Source organism: Emydura macquarii, unplaced genomic scaffold (genome assembly GCF_026122565.2).
Source record: "Emydura macquarii macquarii isolate MOO-44397 ecotype Brisbane River unplaced genomic scaffold, CSIRO-AGI_Emac_v2 contig_312, whole genome shotgun sequence".
NCBI classification, from domain to species: Eukaryota; Metazoa; Chordata; order Testudines; family Chelidae; genus Emydura; species Emydura macquarii.
In genome coordinates this window covers 1,472,866-1,500,396 of record NW_027130449.1, presented here as the reverse complement: position 1 = coordinate 1,500,396, position 27,531 = coordinate 1,472,866, and the positions used below count along the sequence as shown (strand labels likewise).

Sequence of the window (27,531 nt, the reverse complement as noted above, 5' to 3'; positions counted from 1 at the left end):
AGCTATTCTGGGCTGGGCCGCTCTCATTTTTGGCCAGAAAATTCCACCGGGGACTTGAGGATCCTCCCCAATGCATGTGTTGTCCAAAAAAAACCCAATCCGTTCCCGGGATGTTGAGGAACTGGCGATTTGCAACAAAAAAAAGTTTCATCGAAAAACTCCCCTCGATGGAGGAGCTGTGTGGGAGATGTGGTGGAAGGCTGCCATGGGAGGCTGCCACACACATGGGGTCCCAGCGGGCCCCAGTACACCATTGGTGCATCCCCCGTCTGCACAGGAGCGATGGCGCTCACCCAGTGGGTAGCCCACCTGAAGCTCAGCAGGCTGGGACATTTTCTAAGACCCAGAGCTAAGAGCGGGTCATGGTTGGCCAGGTTACCTGGAGTCTGTCCCTGGTGAGCTGAGCGCGGTGGGCTGTCTAGCCATGCGACTGCAGCTCCTGGCATATACCCCCCTCTCAGCCCTTGTCTCTAGGGCTCATGGTCATGCTGGGTGTCTTGGCGCCGGGCTGCAGGTAACACCATTGATCCTATGGTCTTTGATTGACCTGTCTACATCAGTTGCTTCTTGACCGCCCTACCCCATATAACACCTGCTGGTGCAGAACCACAGCCCTTTCTTATGGGCCAGGAAACCAAAACCAAGTGGTGTTTTGGTTTGGGGTTATACCCATTTAAATTTGGGGGGGGGGGTGAATCCATGTGGGGGGGGGGTGCAAAGGAGTGACAGGAGCATGCGTGAAAGGAGAAGCCAACTTACTCTGTGCGTTTATGCAGAGCCCAGGCCCGGCTCTAGTGCAAACACCCCTCCCCCCATTGGTATTTTGACGAGGGCTGGAGCCTGTTCAAAAACTTGTGCTAGTTTGGCGGGTCCCAAGGGGCTTCGTTATCCTCTGCCAAATGTCAGCTCGTTAATTTCAGCGCGGCTTTGTTGGGTAGCTGAAGAGAAAGTGAACAGCCTGGAGGTGCAGCGATTGCCCATAGCAACGGGACCAGGCCTGACTCTTCGCTCCGGGGGATGCTGGGGGAGGGAGGCGGCTCTGTGTGTGTGTGTGTGTGTGTGTTTGTGTGTGTGTGTAAAAATCTCACTTACACACTCCCAGCAAGATGCAGTTTCTCTTTTCATCCCCCCTTCTTTCCCAAGGGGTGATTAGTTCCCGCGGTGGGCTTGTCACGTAGCGGTGGCGTTGTGTAAACTACGGTGCCATTAGCGTGGCCCGGGCTTTGGGGTGCTCACGTGCCGGGCCGTGATTGATTTCACCCCCACGCGGCCGCGCTAATAGCCACCTTGGCGCCAGGAGGGGTGGGCGGGCACGGCAAGTGTTGCTAATTAAGCCAGCTTTTCCTGCCTCTACAGCCCCGTGGGATTTTTAGCCTCCAGTGGAGCAGGAGTGACAGGCCAGCAATCAGACAGGGGAGGGGGTGAATTCCCAGAGTCCTTTGGGGAAGGGAAGAGACGCAGATGCGACTCGAGGCGGGGTTGATGGCCTTCTTTCCCCCGGTCTGGCCGGCAAGGGGGCACCAGCCCTAGAAAGCCTGGGGGAAGCCACTTTTCTCCCATGGGGGGTTGCGGGGGTGTGTGCTCAGGGCTCACTCTCTGTTCTGCTTGCAGTGCCGGAGCCGTGATGGATGACACATCCCCTTTGCAGAGAAGACACCGCCCAGCCACGTTCCTGCTTCCCCCCAGCTGACACCCATCAGCGTTCAGAAGAAACGTCGTCTCATGGAGCCTGGTCTTGGAGACGTGCTACTCTCCGGCCTCCCTAGGAAACCCCTTCGATTTCAGCGTCCCCCTCACTTCTGCTTAGTCACTTCCTGCCTCCTACCAGCGCATAGAGCCCCCCTGCATAGCCCATGCCCCATTGCCCTGCAGCTCCATCACCCCCCCACTGGCAGATCTTGTCTGGTGCACATACCCCACCCTCACTCCTATTTCACTCTGGCAGAGGTTAAGCTCACTGAGGGTCTGTCTACACAGCAAAGAAAAGGCTCAGGCCAGCCATGGGTTTTTCTTTTCTGCGTAGACATAGCCTATATTTTTGACAGCCCAGTGGGGCGGGCTACTCCCCCCAGCCCCGTTGGTCCCAGAGAGGGATGCCCGGTCTGTTGGCTGCAGGCTGGCTTTGGCAGAGCTCCCCTGGTGTGCTGCTTGGTTCTTTGCCCTCGAGGCCAGTTACTGATCCTGAAGTTTCGGCAGACACCCGGCCCCAGGCTTCACCCTGCAGCCAAGCAGGCTGGGACGCGGTCTTTGAAAACGTTCTCAGCTGCTTTATTATGGTGGCGTTTGGTTTGATTTTTAAAGAAACCCCAGCTTTTTAATAGTAACAAGGGTCGCACTTGACTTCCCATTGCCCGCTGCTTCCAGATGGTGCGGGCAGTTCCCTGTCCCCCAGTAACCAACAGCCCTCTGAGCTCCTCCAAGCGGAGCTGGGTTACTTCAGAAAACCCTGGGAACCTGCCTGTGTGCTGTCTGCAGAGGGAAAAATAGCTCCCACGCCTTTCTGGTAAAGGGCCATCACTGGGCCATGAGCGATAAGTGCTAAGCAGCATCATATGACAATAACCCGCCGCCGTGTTCCGGCCGTGAACCCCCCAGCTTTGCCCCCCCCAGCTTGCGCCTGCCTCACACCTGCTCCCCACAGCCCTGACCCCACTGCACGCCTCGCCTGCATCGACACAGCTGCCAGGAGCTCGTGCCGAGTGGTTTTTCTAGCGCTCTTTTCGGTTTTGCATGTGATTTCTCCAGCGAAGTTGGAATGGCAATAAAGGAATGTTGCTATGAGCCCGGCGTGCAGCTGAGTCAATTGCCCAGCTGGCGCCTCTGTTCTCAGGGTGATCACGTGTCCGCGACACCCCACGCGAGAGGGCCCAGGGCACGGGCACAGAATTGTTTCAATGCTGAATCTCCCCCTCCGACCCCTCTGCAAACAAGGACCCCTAACCCCACGAACCTCCACTCACTCCCCCTGCAGAGAGACTCACCCCAGCTGCAAAAAGCAGCTGTGTGGGAGCCCCAGTGTCCATGGCGCTGCCCTCCCAGCAGCTACGGCCTAACCAGGGGAGTCAGCCTGAGCCGCTAATCCTGGTGCGTACAGCCCACCCTCCCTCGGGCGAGGGGGGGTGGCTGGCCCATGCTCACTTAGAGTAAATCGGGACCGCGGCCAGCCTGCCTGCTGTGACGCGGGCTTTCCCTGGGCTTCTGGGCCGGTTATTGCAGTGTCCTCATCGGGTTAAGGGCAGCAGGCTGCAGACCCAGGCTAGGTCGTCCTCGCCACACAGGACTGGCTCATTCAGCGGGTACACGGACGATAAAAGTGTGCAGCTGGCATGGGGCTGGTTAAAGAGTTCGCGGCCCTGTGGGCCTCGCTTCCCCCATCCCCCATCTGTCTGATCAGCGCCCCTCTGCCCTATGGCTCTGCCAAGCCAGGGAACCATGCCACCGATTCCCTTGCGAGCCAAAGCCAGGCTGGGCAGGGCTCTGCCAATGCTCAGCTCGGTCCCCGGGAGCTCCATGCACAAAAGGGCCCCCGCCCTTCTCGCCGGGCACAGTGGAGCCCGCTGGGGGAGCAGGGTGCCGGCTGCACATCACCCCCCTACCACACCGCAGTCCCTGGCTGAGATCATTGTCTGGGCAGCGTCGTCCCTTGGCAACGTAGTTCCAGTGAACAATAAATTGCTCCCAGCAGTTTAACCCACTGCAGCCTGTGGAGCTTGGAGACGCAGGTGACCCGCCCTGAAGCAGACAGCCTGGGCCCAGTGCAAGACCGCGCCTGGGGCTCAGAGCTCGGCGAAGCTGCCACAAGGGAGGAAAGAAAGGAAGGAAGCCAAAGCGCGGTTGTTATTGGCACACAGGTTGGAAGCACCCAGTCCTCCTGGAGCCAGGCAGAGCGGAGACACACCAGGGCTACTGCGAAATAGCCATACAAAAACCTATGCCCACTGACTGGCTACCAACCGCTCTGGGTCAGCCCATCAGGGTACAGGGATTTGCATATTAAGTGGTTCTGGAGAAATACAGACTGACCCCGCCCAATCCACGTGACATGTACAACAGGGACTGTGCGTGAAAGGTCCTTGCTGTGGTCCCCCCACCCATGCAGTAAATAGGAGACAGTAAAAACCTTTATTGTTTAAAAAAAAAGAAAAGAAAAAGGGGGGGTCGTGTATCAAAATCCAGCGGCGGTTTCTGAGCTGGAAGGGAGCCAGCGCTGCCCCAGCTCAGACAACGAAGTTGAGTCTGGACTTGGTGGTGCTGACGGACTCTGGCCTTGACGATGGCTGCTCCAAAAAGCGGCTCCCGGGGTCGCTGTCTCGTCTCTGCAAGGAGTCGTCTGAGATCCCCGGCGCCGTGGCATCCTCCCTGTAAACCCACGAGAAATGAATCAGCCCAATCTAGTGTAAATTGGCCAAGAGCTCTAACAGCTTCCATGAACATAAAGGGCACCAGAGGAGGATGTGGTGCTAACAAACCATGCTCTGCCCCTGTTGTAATGAGGGGCATGCCAGAACCCTCACGGGAAACCCCCCACACTCCATCAGATCACTTAGAGACGGAGAAAGTCTATGAGCCCATCGGCTGCCCCGTCCTTCCTGCTAGCCCTGAATGGTCCGCGGGGCAGCTCCAGTCTAATGGCAAGTGCCCCCAGGCTGCCCCCCCTGCAACTGGGAGGTTGCATAACTGCAGTGTCTGATTCTCAAACATCAACGCCAGGCGCGCACGGCCCCTCTTGTCCAATTCTACATCCCAGCCCCGAACGGTGCTGTATAAAAACCACCTGCTTCTCCACCGGCTGTGGTGAGTAGGAACCTTTCACCCTTGGGCGCTGGGTTAAATCTGTCCCGGCTCAGGAGTGACCTACAGCCAGCCCCACCTGGTGGCTGTTCAGAGGGCCTATGTGAAATGAGCGGCTGGATCTCAGGTCAGTTCCCGGGGGGACAGGCGTCCACATCACCACCCCATCTCACAGCAGGTCCTAGGCTCCATCAGCAGAGGAGCTAAGCACAGCCTGGTCAGGGATGAAGCATGGCGGTAGGGGATGGGGAAGTTTGTGCTGATGCTGCCTGCGGGGAGGAAATAGATTGTGCCCTCCGGAGCTCTCCTCTCCTGAGCACTAAAGTCACCCAGAAATCTCAGTGAGATCTGCCAGCCAGCCAAGCCTAAGCGGTTCCCCTCACTGCCCTCGCACAGCTGGACTTGCACGTGCTGTGTGAAGCACCTGTCCGCATACATCCCAAGCGGCTCGTTTATCGACTGATACACGTGGGGTTACTGAACACACCCCGCCTGCTTTAGCCACCTGAAAGCTTTGGACTGTGGGGGTCTAACCTGATATCGTTCCCGGTGTATGTGGAATGGGTATCCTTCTTGTCCTTCTTTCTGTACCATAACAGATAGACCACAGCTGCCCCGAGCAGCAAGAGCGCCAACAGCACTCCTATGACAGCTCCTGCAATCACGCCGGCTTCTGCAGTGCCTAGTGAAGACGCAAACCCAAGAGGGGGAGGTTGGCTTAGCAGGTAACTGGGGGGTTTCTATACCCCTGGCTAGATTTCTTGGGCTCAGCAGTCAGTGATGAGCCCACAATGTGGCCCTTAGTGACTGTAAAACAACTGTAGGGTGCAAGAGCCGCGAGGAAAGGAGCGCTAGAGTGAGGTGCCGGGCGGAGTCAGGGAAAGGAAAGCAGCGTGAATAGTAAGAACAGGGAAAGGCTGGGCAGGAGATGAAGCTACAGCAGCCTAACCAATGGAGATCTGTCCTGGGTTCAAAGGCTGCAGGAGCAAACCGCGCCTTTGATCGGTGACAACAATTAAATTGACACTGTGATGCTCTGGAGTGCTGTCTCCTCTCAGCCGGGCTACCCAGTTCACACACATCCCAGCATGCTGCTTTTTAAAGAGGGTGGCGCAGGAGCCTTCACGTCCTTAGCCATCAGAAGGACCAGCACCAAGTGCCCTTCCCTGGATCAGTAAACCCATGAGGTCTTGGGGTGAGTCCCAGCCACAGTCTTTCACCCACACGTTACAGATGGGGAAACTGAGGCAGAGGATTGCCTGAGGTCACATAGTGAATCAGAGCGAGGATTAGACCTCGAGACCTCCCAGTGCTGCAGTATCCGTCCAGCCCAGGCTGTTTTCCACCAGCCCTTTATCACCAGACATTTCTATAGGATGAGACAGATATGGAGTCTCCTCTATCTGGTGTAGCGCTCCGAGTTCCAACAGAGCAGATTTGTTTTCATGGAGCGGGTCATAGGAATTGGAGACAGATGGGACCTTTTAGGTCACCTTGGGCCAGGCGAGACGCATTCCCTGTTGGGGTATTTTCTAAGGCTCTGTCCTTTTAAAGGTCCCCATGAATGAATGCCCACCTTTCCTTTGGGAGACTCTTCCATGGTCTCACACATCCCTCTCTCTCACTCAGAGGGGACTTCCTATCTGAAATTTCCCCTTCCTTCATCTCCTCCCTCAGCCCTGATTCTACATCCTCGTTCCACCCACGTAATCCCTCTCCAGCCTGACTATTTACAACCTTCACACACGCAGATGGCTTGTCCCTTTAGTCATCGCTTTTGTCAGGCTGTGAAGCTAGCTAATAGGGGAGCTGTCACGGGCGTGAGAACTAATTAAAAGGGGGAACCTGACCTGAGTGGGAGTCATGTGCCAACTGGGGAAATGGGACTTGACTAGTGGAGGCTGGCGTTAAAAGCAAAACGTGTTATGGTCCTTAGCAGGGGAAAGGGGACTGTGGATGGAGCGGATTCTTGGACTAGGAGAGGCCGCGGCCCTAGCAAGAAGATTTCCTTGAATCTAACTCCAGAGGTTGAATACTAAAGCTGGTCAGGAATTTGTCATTGGGATGTTTTTACACTGGGAAACGTAGGCCTGTTGAAACCAAAACTTCCTGTGCCAATGGAGTGGCTTGAACAAAATGTCAGCCGGGAAAATCTCTCAGCTCCAGGTTTTGTTCTGCACCGGAACTAAAGCAACTTTGGAAACCGTGACATCGTTTTTCACAAACCAGGATGCTTTATTTTGGACCAGGCATTCCTGACTGGGTCTCGGACAGATCTTCAGCTGCTGTAAATCACCTTCACGGACTACACTGAAGCTACACCTGTTTGCCTTGCTTGAAAATCTGGCCCTAGCGTTGCTGTACTCACATGCACTGGTGGGAGGTGGCCTTCCCAGGCAGGTGTACATCGCTGGGTTGAAATCTGGGTCTAACCTCCCACTGGACTGCTTGAAAATCTCAGGTCCGGGTTCCCCACAATAGGAAACAGGGAGAAGAGGAAATGTCAAAGGAGCCCTCAAGAGAAGAGGTGATGGAGACAGATGCTCACTGCGAACCTTACGAGCTCTCTGACTGAAGATGGGCGCGCGTGGGCACCTAAACTGTGGCCAGACACCGGCCCTCAGCACAAAGCCAGCCGTGCAGTTTTCCCACAGTGCTGGTAAGAGCGAGAACTCAGCAATGATGAGCTGAAAGAGTCAGTCCTCGGAATTCGGAGTAGCCAGGGTGTCAGCCGTTAGATGGCAGCAAAACCCACGGAGAGGCGGAGACACAGCTGTGATTGTCCAAGCCTTGTGTCAGGAATCCGGGCCGGGCACAGCGATCGAAAGAGCACACAGATACAGCCACCCTGGGAAGGGGGAGCAGTAAATGCCCCCCCCCAGCCTCCTGAGCCGCCACCAGGAAGGCCCGGGCTAACGTGGGCAGCCCCACACCCCAACTCCAACCCGGTTCTTCGCAAGCAAGGAACCATCTCTTGATGGAGACGGCCTCACCCGTTACTGCTCATCCCCGACGGCCCCTTTCCGGGCGTTGCAAACCCCACCCCACCCGCCCGTCGATCTGGTTTGGGCCTGCACCTGGGATGGAGCTGGCACGTCTCCGTCCCGGTGAGGGGCCCGGCCCAGGTATTCACGCCCGCGTCCTCGGCCCAAGGAGTGGTGTGAGCGACTCTGGGCCGGGCCGTCTCCCTGACAACAGCGGAGATCGCCTGCAGCAGAGCGTTTGTCATGTCAGGGCCTGGGACTTTATCCTTGGGAGGCCGACGTACGCAGGCCGTGGGCACGTTCGCTTGGCTGTGCTAGGAAGGGCAGAGGCGATTGCTCCTGATTCTCTGATGCTGCCGCTAAAGCCCTCAATGGCGTACGGCAGCCAGGGAGAGCCGGCTAGCGCGCGGCAGAGAGCGGGGACAGCTGGGGAGGTAGCAGGGGAACCAGGACAGTACCATAAAAGCCAAGGGAGGGGTTAGGTGTTAGGGTGAGTGGGAGGGGGCCCTAAGACATGGCCGGGGAGAGGTGACAAATGAGAGCAAGTTTCAGCAGAGAGAAGAGGCGGAGAGGAGGAGAAGCCAGCAGCTGTGAATAGCCCATTGAAGGGGCTTACAGGAGAAGCCAGTGCCTGGAGCCCGGCCCACGTTAGCAGGGGACCGCTCATCTGTGACTGCGCTTTGAGATCCGGGGCCGGACCTGGGGTAGGGAATAGTGCCGAGGGATGCTCCTGACACCCCAGTCATCATTCACCCGAAAACACTCTCCGGAGCGGATTCGATCCTTTCCCTTGCCTTGAATCAACCGACACGCCGTGTGTGCGATATTAATAGGTTGCCATGGTGAAAAGCGGCCTCACGGATCCAGCAGCTTTTAAAGCAAATCTTGCCCATAGCAACAGAAAAACAAAACAAAAAACCCAGCCCCTCGGCTTGATCTGGAGCCCGGGGTTATGCAGGTTAGACTGTGAGGCATGTAGGGTTCAGCTCTGCATGGCTAAGGTATTTCATTCTCAGGGCCTTTGCGTTCTGCCCTGCTTGGTGACCTGAAAGCTCCCCAGATGAACATCCAGACACGGCTGCGTGGCCCGTCTGTCCACTGAAGGGCGGAACAAGAAGGAACATTTCACAAGGAAACCGGAGCGTTTCCCTCCGGTTTAGCTGCAGAACGTGGTGCTTCTGAACTACCTGCCTGCATCTTTTCATTTCTCCCCCACCTTCCCGGTTAGCGTGCTATCGTCCCCAGGACCCAACAAATGAGCCTGTTGCATTGACGAAGGCACGTCTGCCGGCCAGCAGCGTGCACACATGCTCGCGCGGTGCCCTGGCATCAAAGAGAAACTTAGAAACCGAGCCCAGGCTTGGAAGTTTGCACCTATCTTTCCACCGGCGGGTGGGATTTGTCTCCGCATGGAGCTGTTGGTGGGTGGGGTCCAGCACCCGAGGGCTACACAGATTTCAGACTATGCATGGAAGTCCATGGCCTCTACCCTGCTTCCAGGGCCACCCTGGCCTTCATATCAGCACGGCTTCTGCAGGAACCATGCTCTTTCGCTGGGGCGACTGGAGGCTTTCAACTGGGTCCCTGCACATCCAAGCCGCTCGGTGTTAGCACTGGATCTTTGCGGGACTTCAGAGAATGCGCTGGCATCGTGTTACCGCTGCCCTTCCAACCACCGCGCTCTGTCCGTGCTGCAGTCTGCCAGGTGAGAGGCACCACGGAGCTGCGCCTGCTGATGCCCGGTGCACCCTGACGTAGCACTCACAGGCAGCCTGCAGAGGAGGGGTTGGGCCGTGTAGACAGAAGGCAGCACCCCCCACCCCGTGGGCAGAGGAGAGCACATAGACACGCAGAGGGCTGACACCTCACCTGACACGTTGACTGTCACCTGGCAGCTGGCCTGGCCGAGCTGGTTGGAGGCGACACACTGGTAGGTCCCGGAGAACGCCAGTGAGAGGTTCGACAGCTGGAGCTTCCCCGTCTGCTCGTCTTTAAGGAGAAAAGCAAGAGAGTGATAACGAAGGCTGGGGGCACCTGTGTTAGCAGACGTGGGCATGGGGTGAGCGAATGTGCCAGCCCCCGCTCACCCCTGGGAGTATTTCCACATCCTGGGCGTGGGGTGAGCTCAGCCCCGCACACCGGGGAGAGAGACGGGAAGGGGGGCTGTAGCAGGAGTAACCGACTGTGAGTGCCTGGCTATGACCCTGGGCATCAGCAGAGACTGACGCTGGGACTTTCAGCACCAAGACCACTGTCACGTGAGCTAGAGGAGCGCTCCACTAGCTGCAAGCAGGTAGCAGGCTGTTCTCCTCTCTCGAGCCGGCCACTAGAGGGCGACATAGTCACACAAGCTAGGCCAGTGTAGTTTACACACTAGCATGTGCGCCTAGCACCCTGGCCAGCCAGGCGGCTTTGCTGACTGAAACCCATGAGGAAGAGCAATTCCTGACAGGCCATAAATTGCCCATATTGGCCATGGGGAGACCACTGGGTGATTGGCTGGGAAGGGCTCCTCAAAGGCCAGAGAGGCTGCTTCTGCATAGCCCAGTCAGGCCTTCCCTGTGTGGAGGCAGCTGGGTTGGGTGCTTGAGCTGTGTAGGGGACTTGGCAGATGCATACTGTGACACCAGCAGACCAGGTGCCAGCTCATGCCCAGGCCCCTAGGCCTCACTGAACACTGCAGAGCTGGGAACCCATCTGGCTCACCTGTGTGTGAGCAGTGTTAAAAGGGATGTTACGTTTATAAGACTGTGTTTAGTGTTTGGACTTTCTGAGATGCTTGTGAGCTGCTGCCTGCCTTGATCTCCTTATAACATCTGTGTCCCATAGTATAACCTTACACTGAGTGCTTGTGTTGTGTAACTCATCAAACAGGAGAGAAGCATTGATTCATGCTCATCCTGCACATAAGAAGGTCCATTGAAACCAAATGAGCCATTGTGACACATCAAAGGACAAAGAGTTTGTTGATTGGCCTCCCCCCACTGCACACACACACCTAGGAAGAGGAGACAGGCACCAACACTTGTCCCAGCACTTTGAACTCTGGGGGAGGGGAATAAAAATCTCTGACCAGAAAGAAATGTATCACGAGGCTACTTGGAATTTGGAGAGGGCACTGTTTTCTAAGCATAAGCAAGGGATCCCCCCACCCAGCTTACCTTTGGTTAGCTCTGGAGGCTATAGAAAGCTTGCTTGTCACAGCAGTTTCTATTACCTTTTGGAACCTAAGACTGTAACCCATTTGTGCATGTAAGTTTTCCTGCTTTAACTGTGTAAATAACTCCCTTATTTCTTTTTCTCAGTTAATAAATCTAGTTAGTTTATTACAGGACTGGCTACAAGTGTTGTCTTTGGTGGGAGATCTAAGGTACAATTGACCTGGGATAAGTGACTGGTGCTTTGAGACTGGGAGTAACCTGAATATTGCCGTGATTTTTGGTGTAAGGGACCATCTACCACAAAGACAAGTTTCCCTAGGTGGCGAGATCATAGAATCATAGCAGATGAGGGTTGGAAGGGACCTCAGGAGGTCACCTAGTCCAACCCCCTGCTCAAAGCAGGACCGACCCCAGCTAAATCAAAAGAGATAGATGGGAACATCCAAGGGGACTGTATGTTAGGTTAGGTTGTTGTCGAGTTTGAGGAGTTCACGTTCGATGCTTGGTTGGTGCAATCTAAGTGTAGAGCTCACAACCAGTTAGGTTTGTGCCCTGCTTCTTAACAGGTTGGCACCCGCAGCTGTGAGCCACTCTGCTCTAGCCAGTCAGCCTGACATAGTCAATGTGAGTCGCTCCACCCAGTGCTCAGCTGCAGTAGGTGGGCTGGGCCCAGGATTTGCCCCATCCCAGTATCTCCTATGAGTTCACCCAGACAGATAGCCTGAGTTTAAACCTTAAATAGGCCACGTGCCTCCTATGCCCCAGGGTTTAGCTACCACAGAGTGAGACTGCAAAGAGACTGGCCTTTGAAATAAACATTGTCATTGCAGTATTAACGGGCATTATTAACGAGTGCATTATTAACGGGCAAGACGCTGGTTTCCTGCCCTGAGCCCAGGCATGCAGATGAGAGACAGCCCCGGAGTGGAGACTGCAAAACATCACAGGGAGAGTCACAAGAAGGCAAAGCTGCTGGAGCTTGCAGGGGAGACTGGCTAGCCCAGGAAAGGAAACTGTCAGCTCCACTTCCACTGCGAGCTTCACCAGCAACTCTCACCCAGCTGCTGCCCCAGCGTCTGACGAGAGGATTCAGGCCTTTGTTCAGACTCTATTGAAAAGGACTCAAAGGGGCGGGTGGGCTTTGAAGAGGGGGTTTTGCTTCTAGGCTGTGTCCTTTGGCTCTGTTCTTTAAGAGCTATTCCAAAGAACTAGTTCGGTTCAAACTCGCCGGACGAAATCCTAGTAAAGAGCAAAACCACTGATCTGAAACTGAACAGCAACTCCACTACGGCGTCTATCTGGGGCATTAAAATATATTCAAATAAACGGTGCATGTGCCTCTGAAACTGATCCACAGGCGCAACCTAGTGGTAGCAAGGGAAACTGCAAATGGCATTGAAAAATGAATTCATACAGTTAAGATTAAGGGGCTGATCCTGCAAACCCACACTCAGATAAGTCATCTCTGCTCTGGGCAGTACTTTCACTTAAGTCAGTGAAACAGCGCCTGTGTGTCAGGACTGTGCCAGTAGTAATGTGTTTACTTGCAGTATATTATTCATCCACTAGATGTCTCTGTGTGGGGTACAGAGTTCCAGGGTGGGCGGTTCTTGGTGAACAAGGCAGACAAAGCTGGACCTCGAGCTGGGCGGAACCCTGTTTATGGCTGTAGTTTACAGCTGTTTTCTTTAATAAATACAGTACCTTCTGATGAATAGGGCCTGTGACCCCATATAGCATGACGCATGCAAGAAAGCGTTTGTGGGACTGGGCCCTGACCTGTGTTCCTAATTTCTAAAATACGCCCTTTGATCCAGAGACTTGGGGCTTAGCGCTGGTTATTCCAGACTGTCTTTGGCCATGAAAGTCTCTGGAATTTACACACTCACAGGAGGTCCACATTAAATATGGTAATTGAATTTTAAGAGGGACTGGTTATTCCCAAAATCACAACAGGGTGCATCTTCATGCTTCAGATAGAAGCTTATGTGCCAGGAGAGGAAAGAATCTTCTCCATCCTTGGACAGCTTTGTACAATTGGTCAGATCCCTTTTCTCTGCAGATTAGACCTAGGTCATTCCTAGAGCTGGGATACAGGAGGGGATGGACCACTGGTCCCAGCCAATATGGCAGGTCATATGTAGGTGTTTGGAGTCCTTTAATTCTGTCTTCCCTATCAGATCAATCAGAAGCTGTCAGTGGAAGCGTAACACATGTCTGTCCGGCGGGGTCTATAAGGGACGGCGCTCTGCACATACCTTGCACCATACTGGCCAATGGCAATGCAGACTTGGCGCCCACCCGTGACCAGGCATAGATCGGGGCAGGCACCCCCTCCACGGAGCTGCAGGTCAGCGTGGCGTCACTCCCGAGGCGCGCATATTCTGGCCCTTTACAAACAGGGGTAGATGGAGGCACTGAATGGGGAATGAGACAAGAAAACAATGGATTTCTGTACTAGGAGCACACACAGGCCAGACCACCATCATGTGTCATGGCGCCTGCACGTCTCCCCGGCCAGCTACCAGCTGCTCACAGTCTCCCCTGCCACTGCCGTCAGCGGATACCAGCTCCCGGCCGACATTCCTGTGTAGCTGCCTAGTCTCATCCTGCTCCACACATCCCCCATCTCCCTACACTTCCCCTTCAGTCCTTTCTTCTCCCTACCATCTGTCTGCCTGTCTAGCTCTCTGCAAGGGCCTTTTTGCTGTAGTACCAGAGCACCACACGACGGCAGTGAGATGGAAACTATCGTAATAATAGGAATCTCCCTTGCTCTTCAACGGCACGGCCCACCCAGAGATCCCAAAGCACTTTCCAAGACGGTCGAGGCCATCATCCCATTGTACAGATGGGAACACTGATGGATGTGATACAAGGGGACAGCTGGACAGGATCCATCCAAGCGGCTCTTTGGCCCAGCCCCGCAGGCCCCGCTCAGTGCGGGGCTCCCCATTCAAAGGTGGGCCCCGGGCTCAGCCCCCCCCTCCCCCGGTGCCCAAACTCACTCAGCACGATGAGGTGGACGAGCCCCGAGCTGCTGCCGTAGAAGTCCGGGGGGTTGTTCACCTCGCAGAGGTAGGTGCCGTTGTCCGAGGCGCGGATGTCGCTCAGCCGAAGGGTCGCGTCCCCCATGGTGGGAGGGTCGTGCAGGAGGCTGAGCCGGTCGGCCTGAGAGCCGGGCTTGTACAGCTTGTCACTGGCGAAGTAGAGGATCTACAGGCGAAGGGACACTCTCGGAGACCAGGGCTTTGTCCATCGCCGGCAGGGTGAATGAAGGGGGATGGGACGAGGAGGGCACTGGGGGGGTCGTGCAGCGCCCGGAGCAATTAGCAAACCTGCCCCCCGGCCTGCTCTCGCTGTTGTTGCAAACCCTGCGGCTTGGCGAGCTAGTAAAGGTGAAAGCTACAGAGACTCCAGCAGTCAAACCCCTGTGGGGGCCCAGGGCTCATGCTAGGGGGAGACGGGGGCTTTGACACAGTCACCAGGAGATAGAGGCACTAGAGAGGGCGGGGCTGATAATAGAGAAAGTGGGAGAGGAAATCAAAGGGGTTCCTGGGCCAGCAGCGATACAGAGCAGCTTGTACCAGGCGCTCAGAGCCACCAGGGAGGGGCCAGACAGGTGCCCACACAGAGCAGCTGCCTCAGCTCTTTAAAAAGCCCTTATAGAGAGAGGGACAGACAGACAGACAGACACAGCTGACTCACACGCGGAAAGGATACAAAATGGCCCAAGGATTTAACCAGAATGTACAACCTTCCCATAGACCACAGTTCATACGCGGTGAATTCCTATGGAACACACGGCCTCATCCAGTCCATACACAGTATAGCCCATAGAACACACAATCCCACCCAGTCCATACACGGTGTATTCTGTGGAACACACAATCCCACCCAGTCCATACACGGTGTATTCTGTGGAACACACAATCCCACCCAGTCCATACACAGTGTATCTTGCTGGAGCACCGTATATGGGCTGGGCGGGATGGTGCGGACCATTGGGTTATGCTGTGTATGGGCTGGCCTGGAAACCAGCAAGCTCCTAGTTGCTCACTAGAGACTGGGCTGGAGCAGGCCCCCGTGGCCCTGGGCCTGGAGAGCTCTGACTCAATGGGACTGCCTCGGCCCAAACAGGAAATGCTATCACTGTGAACTGTAGCTGTTTACACCCCTGTACCCAGCATATCGGCCGCCTTCTCTTTTCCTGCCAGCCCTTCCCCTTAGCTGGCTGTCTGAGGGATGACTAGCGCCTGCTGGACCAGCAACCGGAGCATCTCAAGTGCTTGTTTCTGAGTTGTGGGGGAGCCTGGCATCGTACTGGCCCCAGAGCGGTGTGGGGCACCCAGCACGGAGCAGCTCCAATCATTACAGGCGGTGAGAAGAGAAGAGTTGGAGCGGACACGCAGGAAGAGAGCAGCACTGAGCTGGTCCTTTAGTGCAGTTTCTGTGTCCTGGGATTCGTATCCACAGAGATTCTCTCTCACTCGCACGGTTCTCTCCTAAAAATTCTGTATCAGCTGAGCATAGGCAGTAACTTGTAGACAGTGCCTCTCCCCTGAACTGTATACAGCCATGGAATTAAAACGTATTTACTGATAAGCTGTTCTGTGGCACGCCTCTCCAGAGAATCGAAGTACCTCACACACTGGTGGATTTGTAGGCACAGAACGCCTGGTAAGCAGGGACGTATTAGCCCATTATACAGATGGGAAACTGAGTCACAGAGCGGGGATGTGACTTGCCACACAGGAAGCCTGTAGCAATAGAACTCAGATCTCCTGAACTCAGAGCAGGGCTTTAACCACAAACCCATGCTCCCCCTCTCTGGATGAGAATATCTCATTGGCTGTTCTCACTAGGCGTCCGAAACAACCGTTGTATCTGGGACCACATGCAGTGCTAGGTATTCCAGTGTCATACTGACAACACTTATTGCATTCATTATTGTATGTGCCTCTGAGCGGCTCATTTTACTGCTGCTACACGCCCTTCCCCAGTCTCCCAGTCGATCCTGGTCCCATCCCGGCTATTGGATGTGTGGTTTCACTGGTATTTTCAATGGCCCCGGCACATCTCTACTCTGATCTGAGGGCCCCTCTAGGTGTGCCGCTCCCCCCAGATTCTACAGTAAAATTAGAGGGGCTCGAAAAACCCAATTTTATTTCCATCAAAAGTTTGGAATGAAATGGAGTCAGCTGGCATTGCTTGGGAAAGTAGCGAGCGCGTTTTGTGTAGGTTCCAATTCTTTTCTCTGCGGTTGAAAAACATCAGCAATTTTGACCAAATTGAAGTGTTCCCCCAAAACATTTAGACAAATTGTCGGTTTTTTTGACTCAAAAAAAATTTGGCTGGGAAAAAGCAACACTCAGCTCTTATCCAGTGTTAGTCCCGCATAGATCTCAAAGCACTGGACAAAGGAGGGCAGCAGCATTATCCCCATTTTACAGATGGGGAAACCGAGGCACAAGGATGGCAGTGACTTGCCCAAGGCACCCAGCGAACTAGTGACAAAGCTGAGGATTGAATCCAAGTATCCTGCGTCCCACTGCAGCGCCCGGTCCACTCGGCCACCTGCTCTAAGAAGGAGCTCATCGGCTAAGGGTTTTCCCCTTGGCCTCACTCTGTTCCCTGGTGGTTATTTGCAGCCCAGCCCCTCAGTCACCCCCCTCCTTTCTGCAACGCTGCCTCCCACAGGCATCAAGAGCCTTGAATTGCCCCATCCGGCTTTCCCGGGGCTGCAAGCAGCAACCTTTTGGAGACAGCTCCCCACAGGCCTTGAAACAACACCCCAAACTCCTCCCCCAGGCCCCGCCCCCTCACCTGCTTCCCTTTCTCAGGCGCTGTTGAGGCTGGCGCAAACCTCCACTCCAGGATGAAGTTTTGGTTGACCGAGGTTTTGTAGTGGCAGGGAAGTTCCACACTAGCGCCTCGTTCCTGCATCACGGGGTCCGGCGGCACGGTCACCTCCACACACAGCCCAGCGCCTGTGGGGAGCGTGAACGAGTCCATCAGCTCGGGCGCGTCGCAGCTCCCCCACTGCGGCCTCCCGCTCTCCGGCCTCCCGCCCGTCCATTCCAAACGCTGCCTGGCTCGCTGCGCTCCCTGCCCGCCTCTCTGAGCCCCTCCACGGCCTGCCCCTCTTCCAGCTCGCCCCACATAAACCTCTTGTCCTCACCTCCAAAACCCTGCAGGATACAGCGCCCCCACCTGTCTGCTCTTGCGCCCTGTCATGACACTGACCCCTGCCTTTGCTCCTCCAAGCATGCCAGCCTTGGACGACCACATGCCCCACAAAGACCTCGGCACTTGTTCCCACCCCACCCATTACAAGAGGGGAAAACTCCCCGTCAGTAGCTATAAAGCCACCTTGTTCACCTTCAATTTTCTCCTTCAAACATGTCCCCACCACAGGTGCCGGGAGGCCAGGATGAGCTGACACCAACTAGGCAGGGGGTGCGTGGCGATCACTAGCTAAGAACCGCTCCCACAGCTCGCCTGTGCTAACACACCCTGTTTGCATTAGTATCAGCCCATGCCCCTGGCTTGTCTTCCCTGCCTGGTCTGGCTTGTCTTTCTGACTGTCAGCTCCTTGGGGAAGGGGCTGGCATTTCCAATACATATGCACAGCACCTAGCGCAATAGGGGTCCAATCTGGTTAAGGCCTGCAGACACTACTGTGAGATTGTGAGTCCTCTGAGGCAGAGATAATTTCTTCCTAGGTTTGTACAGCACCGAGCACAGTGGGGCCCCAATCCCGGCTGGGGACTCTGGGCACTACCATTGTACCAATATACACTGTGACTCTTAATAGAAATGAGTTATAAGTAATAACAGTTCAGGTAAATCTTTTACCGCCCAGAAACCGTGTTTGCCTTCCTTTCATTTTCCGCTTTATTGAACTTTCAGGCAAGTGTTAAACGGACCCCCAGCAGAAGACGGGCGTGATGATGGATGGACAGAAGAGAGGGAAATCACGAATTGACAGGGAGCTCTCAGCTCCTGTGTGCCTGTCATTCTGATTCGCTCATCCTGCAGATTCTCCTTCCTGATGCCTCCGAAGGGCCTGATGTAAAGCCCATTACAGTCAATGGAAAGGTTCACACTGATTTCTATGGACTTTGGGTGAGGTCCTAAGGGAAGAGGCTGGAAATGAGTGTGAAGAGACACGACATTTGTCACTAGGCAGGGACTCAGAACAAACAGGGGTGGGAGTGAATTCCAGGTGTGAAATGACAATCCATCTCTACCCTGTGCTCCTTCTGGCGTTTGAGACCATTTCCACAAATCCCCAGTCCCCTCGCAGAGAATGAGCCCCCAAATCAGAGCAAAAGCCCGACTTTTAGTAACCAAGAGGCTATTTACAGAGCAGGAGTGGGGAGCCCAGCCTACGTGACCAGCCCTAATGATCCACAGGTGTGTGTCATGCCCAGGAAACCGACTGAATATCAAGACCATTATTTAGCAAATTGTCAAAGATGCGCAGTGAGTTCAGGCATCTGTCTCTGTGCATGTGTGGGAGGAATTCCGGAGAGAGACCTCACTATGGCGGGTGAACGGGCAGTGCAACAGCCTGTGCAATTTGATGTTGGCAAATGCAAAGTAATGTCCGTTGAGAGGAATAGTGGGAATATGTCTACCGGCTGGAGTAACTGTAAGCTCTCAGGAAAAAGACCCCTGTGTCATCTGGGTGCATTCCAACACATTGCACTTCAATACAGCCAAATGCAAAGTTCTACAGCTGGGACGAGGGAATGCAGGCCACATCTGCAGAAAAGGACCTGGGGGTTACAGTGGACGAGAAGCTGGATATGAGTCAGCAGTGTGCCCTGGTTGCCAAGAAGGCTAATAGCACATTGGGCTGCATTAGTAGGAGCATTGCCAGCAGATCGAGGGAAGTGATTATTCCTCTCTGTTCAGCATTGGTGAGGCCGCATTTAGAATATTGTGTCCAGTTTTGGGCCCTCCCCTACAAAAAGGATGTGGACAAGTTGGAGAGAGTCCAGTGGAGGGCAACAAAAATGATGAGGGGGCTGGAGCACAGGACTTATGAGGAGAGGCTGAGGGAACTGGGCTTGTTTAGTCTGCAGAAGAGAAGAATGAGGAGGGATTTGATAGCGGCCTTTAACTACCTGAAAGGGGGTTCCAGGGAGGATGGAGCTAGGCTGTTCTCGGTGGTGGCAGATGGCAGAACAAGGAGCAACGGTCTCAAGTTGCAGTGGGGGAGGTCTAGGTTGGACATTAGGAAAAAGTTTTTCACCAGGAGGGTGGTGAAGCACTGGAATGGGTTACCTAGGGAGGTGGTGGAATCTCCATCCTTAGAGGTTTTTAAGCTGCGGCTTGACAAAGCCCTGGCTGGGATGATTTAGCTGAGGTTAGTCCTGCCTTGAGCAGGGTGTTGGACTAGATACCTCCTGAGGTCCCTTCCAGCCCTCATCTGCTATGATTCTATGCCTCCTGGAAAACAGTGACTCTGAAAAAGATGAAGGAGTCTTAATAAACAAACAACTCCTGAGCTCCAAAGGCGATCCTGTGGCAAAAAGGCCTAAGGCTACACGGGAACAGGAGCAGGGAGAAGTTTCTACCGCTGCATATGGCATTGGTGAGACGGATACTGAAATACTGCGTGCGGGTCTGGGGTCCCCATTTGAAAAGGGCTGCTGGGAATGAGAGCAGGTGCAGAAAAGAGCCACAAAAAGGCCGTCCAGTGAGAGAGCAAGAAAAGCTGAAGCCGTTTAGCTTATCACAACGATTGAGAGGTGACTTGATTATGTAGCACTCACAAGGGACTGTCCGAGCTCGTTGACCGGTGCCCTGTCCTTTATGGTCTGGGGAGCACTGCTGAAGGGAACCCGGGGTGGGGGGAGCAAGATGTGGTTCCACGGGGGGTTATTGTTCTCCTGTCCCAGAGAAACTGAGCTGGTGTGCGGGCTTATGGAGGCTGCATTATATAGTTAAAGTTTAATAACACCTCGGGTTTACCCCATCCCTGGATGGGAGAGTAACACTTGGTGAGCACAGGCGGGAGATGCTGAACTGCAGTGATCTGAATGGAGACAAGGCTATGTAGAAACTGCTGCAGCCTGCGCAAGGAAAAGCTGCCAGAAGGTAATGCAAACAGCAAAGTGATTTTGCATATAGAGAGCTCTCTCTGGAAGCGGAGGGGAAGATTAAATTGGCTGCAAGCACTATGGGTGGCTGGGAGAGACATTTTTATACCATCTAAAAGATGAGCATTTCAGAGACGTTTGTGACTCTCTGGGCATTTCTAGGACACTTCGCAGTCAAATTGCATCAAAAAGTCATTTGACTTTAACCAAACGTAAACAAGCCACCTACACAGTGAAGAGGAGGGGGAGCTGGGAGATCAGGGTCTGGCTACATGGCTGGCAATAAGAGATCAGATTTTACAACTAATTGCTACAGCAAAAACAGAGCAGGTGAAGTCCCTAAAGTAGAGACAATTCAGAAATAGCGGACTGCAAAATGAAAGGAGCTTGAAATACAGTTTCAGGAAAGCCTGAATGCAATTAAAACTCAGCCCCCTGGGGGCACGTGGTCACCCCCACTCCAGAAATCAGAACTAGTTTGAAACATGGATTTGAAAAATAACAGGATAGCTTGGGAACCCCCCACCAACAGGAGAGGTGACGTGTGACTAGTCTGGCTCATCGGCTGAAAAGAGGGATTCAGAAGGGGTGCGCCGAGGAAGAGATCGTGGACGCGATGATCAAAGCAGAGAGCTCAGGACTGAACCTGGGAACACTGGCTACCAACGCTAAGGTGCTTCTCAAGGTGCGTTTACCAAGAAAAAGATGCGGCTGAACTTTACCGGCAGCTCTCAAGAGCAGCACAAGAGTCACCTATGAATTTCCTAGGCAGAGCCCTTGGGCTGAGACAGAAAGTGCTGGCTGCTTTACAAGAAGCTGACTCTGACCTAAGGTAAGAGCCTTGTAAAAAGCGTGTTCCTGCAATCCTGACAGGCTTACAGGACGATGACAGTCAAAGAGCAATGCAACCGCTTAAAGGAAATAATCAGGTTGCCGAGGAGACCCTATCTGAGAAGCTGAACGCTACTGAAAGGGATGATGAAGTAGAAAACCAACAGAAGCTGGAGAGTGGAGCCATTGGCAAGGCAAGAGATGTATTTCTGTGACATCACGGTGCACGGAGCAGAGGCGAGAAAGCGAAGCCGCACCTCCGTTTAAGGCAGGGGTTCTCAAACTGGGGTCAGGCCCCCCCTGAAGGGGTCACGAGGTTATTATGAGGGGTTGTGAGCTGTCAGCCCCTGCACATGGCGTGGCTGTTAGTCCCGTGCATGGCTGACAGCCAGAGCCCTTCAGAGCTGGGTGATCAGGGAGCAGAAGCTGCTGGCCAGGGTCTCTGAAGGCAGCACCATGCGCAGCAGCAGCACAGAAGTAAGGGTGGCATGGCATGGGGTGGGGGGACATGGCATGGGGGTGCATCACTTTTTGACACTATTTTGCAGCCTGAAATATTTGCAAAGCGGGTCCCAGGGAAAAACGTTTGAGAACCCCTGTAAGGGAAAAGAAGTATCTGATGAACGAGACTAAAGGCCAGTATAGATGACATCGAAGCTGGGAGAGCTGAAATTAACATGCTAAAGCAAGCTGTCCAGACACACGACAAAACAATGCTAATGCGAGGCGGAAAGCTGCGGTCAGGCAACCCCAGAGGAGATGGTGTGTTAGCTGCAAGGAGGCGAGGGGATCAGACAGAGACAGGACTCGTGACCACGGTTTCAGATGTGGGAGCAGAGAACAGCACCAATCAGCAGTGACCAGGAGTGGCTGGCAGAACGTCAGAGTCCCAAAGTCAGCTTCCGCGTCAGGCAGGAAAACCATCAGAGAGCACAGACAAAATTGAGAGCCCTGCACGTAATTTACCAGGAGTGACCTATATTTGCCACCTACCACCCAGGCAGCAACCCTGTGTGGCTAACCTAGTTGGAAAGCGATGGCTGGTGTGGTCTTTGCTCAATAAAGTAAACACTCAAAACCTCTGGGGCACAGGTGTGCATGGGTGAGAGGCCCATTGACTGGGTACGTGTCACCACAGGTTGGGATGCGGAGATAAAATTTCTAGACACCATTAATGGCTGATTCTTGGAGCAGCTAGTCCTGGAACCCACAAAGGAAGAAGCAAGTCTTGATTTAGTCCTAAGTGGTGCACAGGATCTGGTGCAAGAGGCAAATATAGCTGAACCACTTGGTAATAGTGACCACACTGTAATTAAATTTCACATCCTTGTGGGGGCGAAAAATAACAAAGAAGCCCACCACAGTAGTAGTTAGCTTCAGAAAAGGGGAAAAACAGAAAAATGAGGAAGCACGTTAAATGGAAATCGAAAGGAGCAGTCACTAGAGTGAAATACCGGCAAGTGGCATAGAAACTTTAAAAAAACACCATAATGGAGGCGCAAATTAAACGTATGCCCCCAAATAAAAAAATAGTAAAGAGAACCAAAAAAATGCCACCAGGGCTAAACAACAGAGTGGAAGAGGTTGTTAAAGGCATCGTTTAAAAATTGGACATCAGCTCCTACTGAGGAAAATAGAAAGGCGCATAATCTCAAGTCACGGGTAATAGTTTAATTAGGCAGGCCAAAAAAAGAAGCTGATGAGCAAGTAGCAAAAGACAGTAGCTCCTGTAAACTGCTCATCAAACTGATGTGATGTTCACACCAGCTTTTGAAACATGAGTGCCAGAATGAGCCCATGGACACTGGCCCCAGTAGCACACACGGGGACAGATCACCAGGACAGTCAAAACAGTTGCTCACGTCATCCGATGAGGCTGACATCTGAACAGTTCGGGCCACCTACTTATCAGTGTCTGAATCCAGTTCTTGGGCTGGTGAAGCCTGCCCCAGAGGATTATCTTCATGTTTATCACACGCCATACCCAGTACTATTTCTGTATCTTATCCTGCATTAGATCCAAGACTCATTTAAATGACATTGATTTACGTGATAGCTGTTTTTTGTAGTTCTGGATAACTTGCTGTTTATTTAGTAGGTGTTTTGTTATGCCCAACGACTTTGAGTTGCATGGTTAAACCGTTGATCCTATCAGAACAGCTATTCCTAAGGTAGGAATATCTCTGGGAATTTAAATGGTCGGAACTGGTTGTTGCGTTGGATAATGGAACAACACCTGCCACACATCATCAGTCGGTGTCAGAAAACGAATTGTTGTGCGCATGAGGCACTAATAAGTCAGATTGAGGGCCAGTGTTATATGTTTTGTTAACAAGACATGTCAGGATGAGGCGGAAAGGTAGCACTCATAAGGGAATGTTGGAGTTAATTGACCTTTAAGGTCCGGAGCACAGCTGAAGAGAAAAAGAGAACACGTCGGGAAGGGAGGGCTGGTCCGAGAGGGGTTGTTGTTGTGTCCTGGGGAGACTGAAGTGGTGTGATGCTTCTGCAGGCTGCATGATTTTTAGTTTTGGTTTTTATATTAAGTTTACTAAAACCTCAGCTTTAAAACCACCTGTGACACTGGGCCAGGAAAAGCTAAACAACTTTACAAATTGCATTGGCCAATATACGTTACAATTCTCCACTCAAGGAAACAGCTGTGGACTGTCTTGATAATGTAGATGTCTATTGCTGATTGTACTGGTTGAGGAAGGACCCAGTGTGCAAAGAGCAAATGGTCGGCTCACTTTCTTCAAAGCCCACGTGAGGGAGTTACCTACAAGGGCCCACCTTGCTACAACTATAAAGGAAGCTTCAGGCCTGATCCTTTTTATCTCAGATTTGTCCAAGCTTATCAGGGAAAGTTTGGATCACAAGATTGGGATCCCAGCACCAGCCTGGAATGGCCCTGCTAATTCTCATGGGAGCATTTGAACGCACTCTGCCCATGGACTATTTAGTCTTCTTTTCTCTGAACTGGATTTCTAATAAAGAAGCTCTAAACAAGGACTAAAGACCTTCCAAGCCGTTTGGGTAATTTCAGAGACTTTGCAATTTAAGAACTTTGCAATTCAATTATCGTCTGCAACTGACCTAAGAACTTTATTTTCAGCTGTGTATGTATACTGAGCTTTTACCCAGTACTCTTTCCTTTTTAAATAAATATTAGTTTCGTTAATAAGCATTGGCTTTAAGCATGGATTTAGGTAAGATCGGAACTATTCATTGACCTATTTGGTAATGCGTCCAGATGGGATTGGTAGAACTTTTTTTTTTTTTACATATGATGGATAAAGATTTTCAGTAATCCCCATCATATTTGACTTGGTGCTCTGGGTGCTAGCCAGTTTTAAGGAAACTGCGTTTTGTCTTCTGAGTGACAAGTGAGGTGATCAGAAGCTGTTTGTTGCTGGTGTGGTATATCTAATGGAAGAAAACCCACGCGCATTCAGGGCTTTTCCTGCCCCATTTCAACTATCTCAGCCTGGCGTCCCTAGAACGTCACACCATCCTTGCACTGGAGTGTAACCATTACAGTGCATGAGGCGCCTTCACCAGGAGAAAAGAGCAGGTACTCAATGGCTCTTTAATGCAGCAGAGAAAGGCAGAACAAGAAAATGGTCAGAAGCTGAAGCCCAGCACATTCAAATCAAGATACACATTTTTACCCGTGCAGGTGATTAACCATTACTACAAACTCCCAAGGGACGGGGGGGAGGAGTTCTCTGTCTCTTGACATCCTCACATCCAGACTGGCGCCTTCTGGGAGCTGCTTTAGCCAATCACCAGTTATTGGTCTCGATCGAGGGGTAAGTGGGTGACGGTGAATGGCCTGTGCCATGCAGGAGGCCAGGCTGGATGATCTATTGGTACCTTCCGGCCTTAACGCCTACGAATGGCTGTGGCGAGCAGAGTGAAAACCTCCAGTCAACGTACAGTAGCAGTCAGAAAAGCAAAGATGATGTTGGGAGGCACGAAGAGTGCTTTGAAACGCTACTGAGGTTATGCTGCCATTCTCAGCGGATCCCCTGCCCGGCCGCTGCGCTCAATTCTAGTCACCCCCGTCTCACGCAGGAGACAGCGGAAATGGAGGCGTTGCTCAGATGGGTGACAAGAATCTTGTACCATCCTCTGAGGCAGCTGGTTTTGGCCGCTCCTGGAGACCAGCTGCCGGGCTAGGTGGGCTGGATGAGTGCTGGTGGCACAGACTGACTTTTCCAAACCCCACTGTTGATTTTGGGGCACCAAAGGGAAGTCTGGGTCAGCACAACCACGGCCCCACTTCACACCAGGGCTGGAGGGACGTGAAGAGGGAACATCCTTTGACCAAAGCATCGATTACACTGGGATGCTGCACGTATCTGGGATAAAAGAGCCAGCTGCTTCCCAAGGCTCCCGGGCTTCGCTTCCTTTCCCCATCTTCTCTTCCCTTACAGAACTCACTGCAACATCATTTCTCATCGCTGCCTTCGCTTCCTTTTTTGTCTCTCTCGCTGTCCTTTCCCCCCCCCACGCCTGTTCTTAGAGGGAGGCCCAGCTCTCCCTGGTTACGTTGCGATGAACTTGCCAGATGGAGCGTGATTCCCCCCCCCGCCTCTCCGCACACAGCTGTGGACGCCCGCCCAAGAGGCTTGAGAGAGCTGCAGCCGGAGGAGGTGACTCAGACAAGGTGTCCCAGAGACACCAGGCCCGGGGCGCAGCAGGTGTAAATGGGCGCAGCTCCGTCAGTCAGGGCCGGCCAGGAACCAAGCCGCACCCATTTACACCCGCTGAGCCTGTAGCTTTGTCGCATGCTGCCCAGAAACTCATCAGTTCTGATATTGCAGCAGCCCCTCCTCACCTCCCAACTGTGGCCAGGGCCCCTTCCTCTGGGCCCGGCCCGCTCAGTCCCTGCCCACAGCGCTTGCAATCCAACTGAAGACCAAGTGCAAGCAAGGTGTGTAGCAAACAGCCTGCCGGAGCGGGAGGGAGGCCTGGGGGGGGACAGCAGGTGCAGTGGGGCGTGCAGAGGAGGCGGCGTGCACAGCCCCCCGGCTTGCAGGCGTTTGAAGGTGTCTGTCAGTGCATGTGGCTCTGCTGGAATCACCGGAGCTGTGATGTGACCGGGGGTGTAGGCGGAGTGGGATTGCTCACGACCTCTGCCTCCAGTGCCAGCCCCCATTTCCCCCTATCACCCTCCCACGCACTGCCCCACCCCTCCTAAATCACCCTCCTGGACACACACACAGCCACTCCTGCTCCCCTGGCAAACACAAACCTCCCTCCCGTCACCCCCTCAGCCCTCTAGCTCCTGCCTGCTCTCGGCCCCAGAGCCGGCAGGCCCCGTCTTGCTTGCCCGCCTGGTCTCCCCCACGCTCTGCTTGGCGCTGCTTGCTCTGCAGTGTGGGTGACTTGGGCATGGCTGGTCCAGCTGGAAGGTAGCCAAGTCTGGGCAGCTTGAACCCGGGGGTTATAGAAGGTGCCAAGGCTGTGAGGGGCAGGGAAGGGCCTGGCTCAGGCCAGCTTGGCCACGGCTGATTTGGGCAGTTTGGATTCCCGAGTTGCCTGCCTTCCCACGACAGGTGGAAGATGCAGAATCCATAACAGGAAGCGACACGGTCCTGAAACGAGGACGCAGCGCGAGCTACAAAGCACTTCCCCACACAGGACGGGCCGTGAAGAGATCCCTGCTGCGGGGACGAGGGTATATACAGGGTTAGCGGCACATTGCTCTAGTCAGAGCAATGAGCCACACGGCAGGCATCCCAGGGATGTGTCGGGTTCCCATCCATGCGAACCTTCCCAGTGCAGGCCTGTGCAGAGGGTTTCCACATTCTGCCCAGTGCCCGGCCATCTAGAGACACCAGCCAGGCTGAGCAAAGTACTCTACTGCCTGGTCCAGGCACGCAGGCCTGATATCCAGCCTCAGGAACGCGCTTCCCCCCAGATCCCTGCAAGAGGCTAAATCCACCCTCACACAGCATCTGCACCCACAAAAAGTCAATGCCCACAAGCCCAGTCCATTGGTTGCTCACCAAAGAACGCGATGAAGGCCAAAGCCGAGCGGCAGAGCGGAGGGGTGGGGAGCTGGGTCCTGGCCATGTCCCCTGGACGCTGTCGCCTTTCTGCTGGGCGCTGAAACGGTCCAGAAAGCGCGACTGCTCTTTATCTCGTACCTCCGCTAAAGCAAACAGGCGGTGTGACGCTCTGACTCACGCACCAGGAGGTACCGCCAACAGCACGCTGGGCCACAGTGACGCCGTGCTTGTGGGCCAGTGGGAAGCAGCCGGCCCCATCTCAGCAACCCCTCCTGCCCAGGGCCCCCTCTGCCTTGACAGGAGGTTTCTGGGGCAGGGGCGGTGCCGGTGTGGAGGAAAGGAGGGACCGGGAGTCCCAGAGGAAGGACCTGGCTCTAAGGATGGGCTCCCTTCTCCCCATACGACACGGAGGGCCCGGGGACAATGGCCATCATGTGGTTGGTGTCGTTCTGAAAAGGGAAGGCTCTTTCCTACAGCCAGAAAATAACCATGCTGGGGCAGGGGGGGCTGGTTAATAATTAATAGCGCTCCAAAAACGGCACCTGGCTGCTTCCACCCCAGCCCCACCAGTGCAAACAGCGCTGCCCAGATAAGCTGGGAAACGAGATGCCCAGAGGGCTGGCACAGATCT

At 53.9% G+C, this 27,531-nt stretch overlaps 2 protein-coding genes across 2 annotated transcripts in view; one reads left to right on the top strand and one right to left on the bottom strand.

The window, feature by feature from the left end:
* LOC137163138 (sperm surface protein Sp17-like) overlaps positions 1-2,781 on the top strand; it is a 46,176-nt gene extending 43,395 nt beyond the window's left edge. Inside the window, exon 5 of the mRNA XM_067563301.1 lies at positions 1,612-2,781. The gene's annotated coding sequence lies outside the window, so the exon portion shown is untranslated. The remainder of the gene's footprint in view (positions 1-1,611) is intronic.
* A 1,377-nt stretch (positions 2,782-4,158) lies between these two features.
* The window catches only part of VSIG2 (V-set and immunoglobulin domain containing 2), a 28,854-nt gene continuing 5,481 nt past the window's right edge, over positions 4,159-27,531 (bottom strand). Inside the window, exons 2-7 of the mRNA XM_067563277.1 lie at positions 16,763-16,926; positions 13,945-14,152; positions 13,195-13,353; positions 9,645-9,764; positions 5,326-5,473; positions 4,159-4,359 (exon numbers count right to left, since the gene is read on the bottom strand). Coding sequence (XP_067419378.1) covers positions 4,218-4,359; positions 5,326-5,473; positions 9,645-9,764; positions 13,195-13,353; positions 13,945-14,152; positions 16,763-16,926 — 941 coding nt within the window. The 3' untranslated portion in view covers positions 4,159-4,217. The remainder of the gene's footprint in view (positions 4,360-5,325; positions 5,474-9,644; positions 9,765-13,194; positions 13,354-13,944; positions 14,153-16,762; positions 16,927-27,531) is intronic.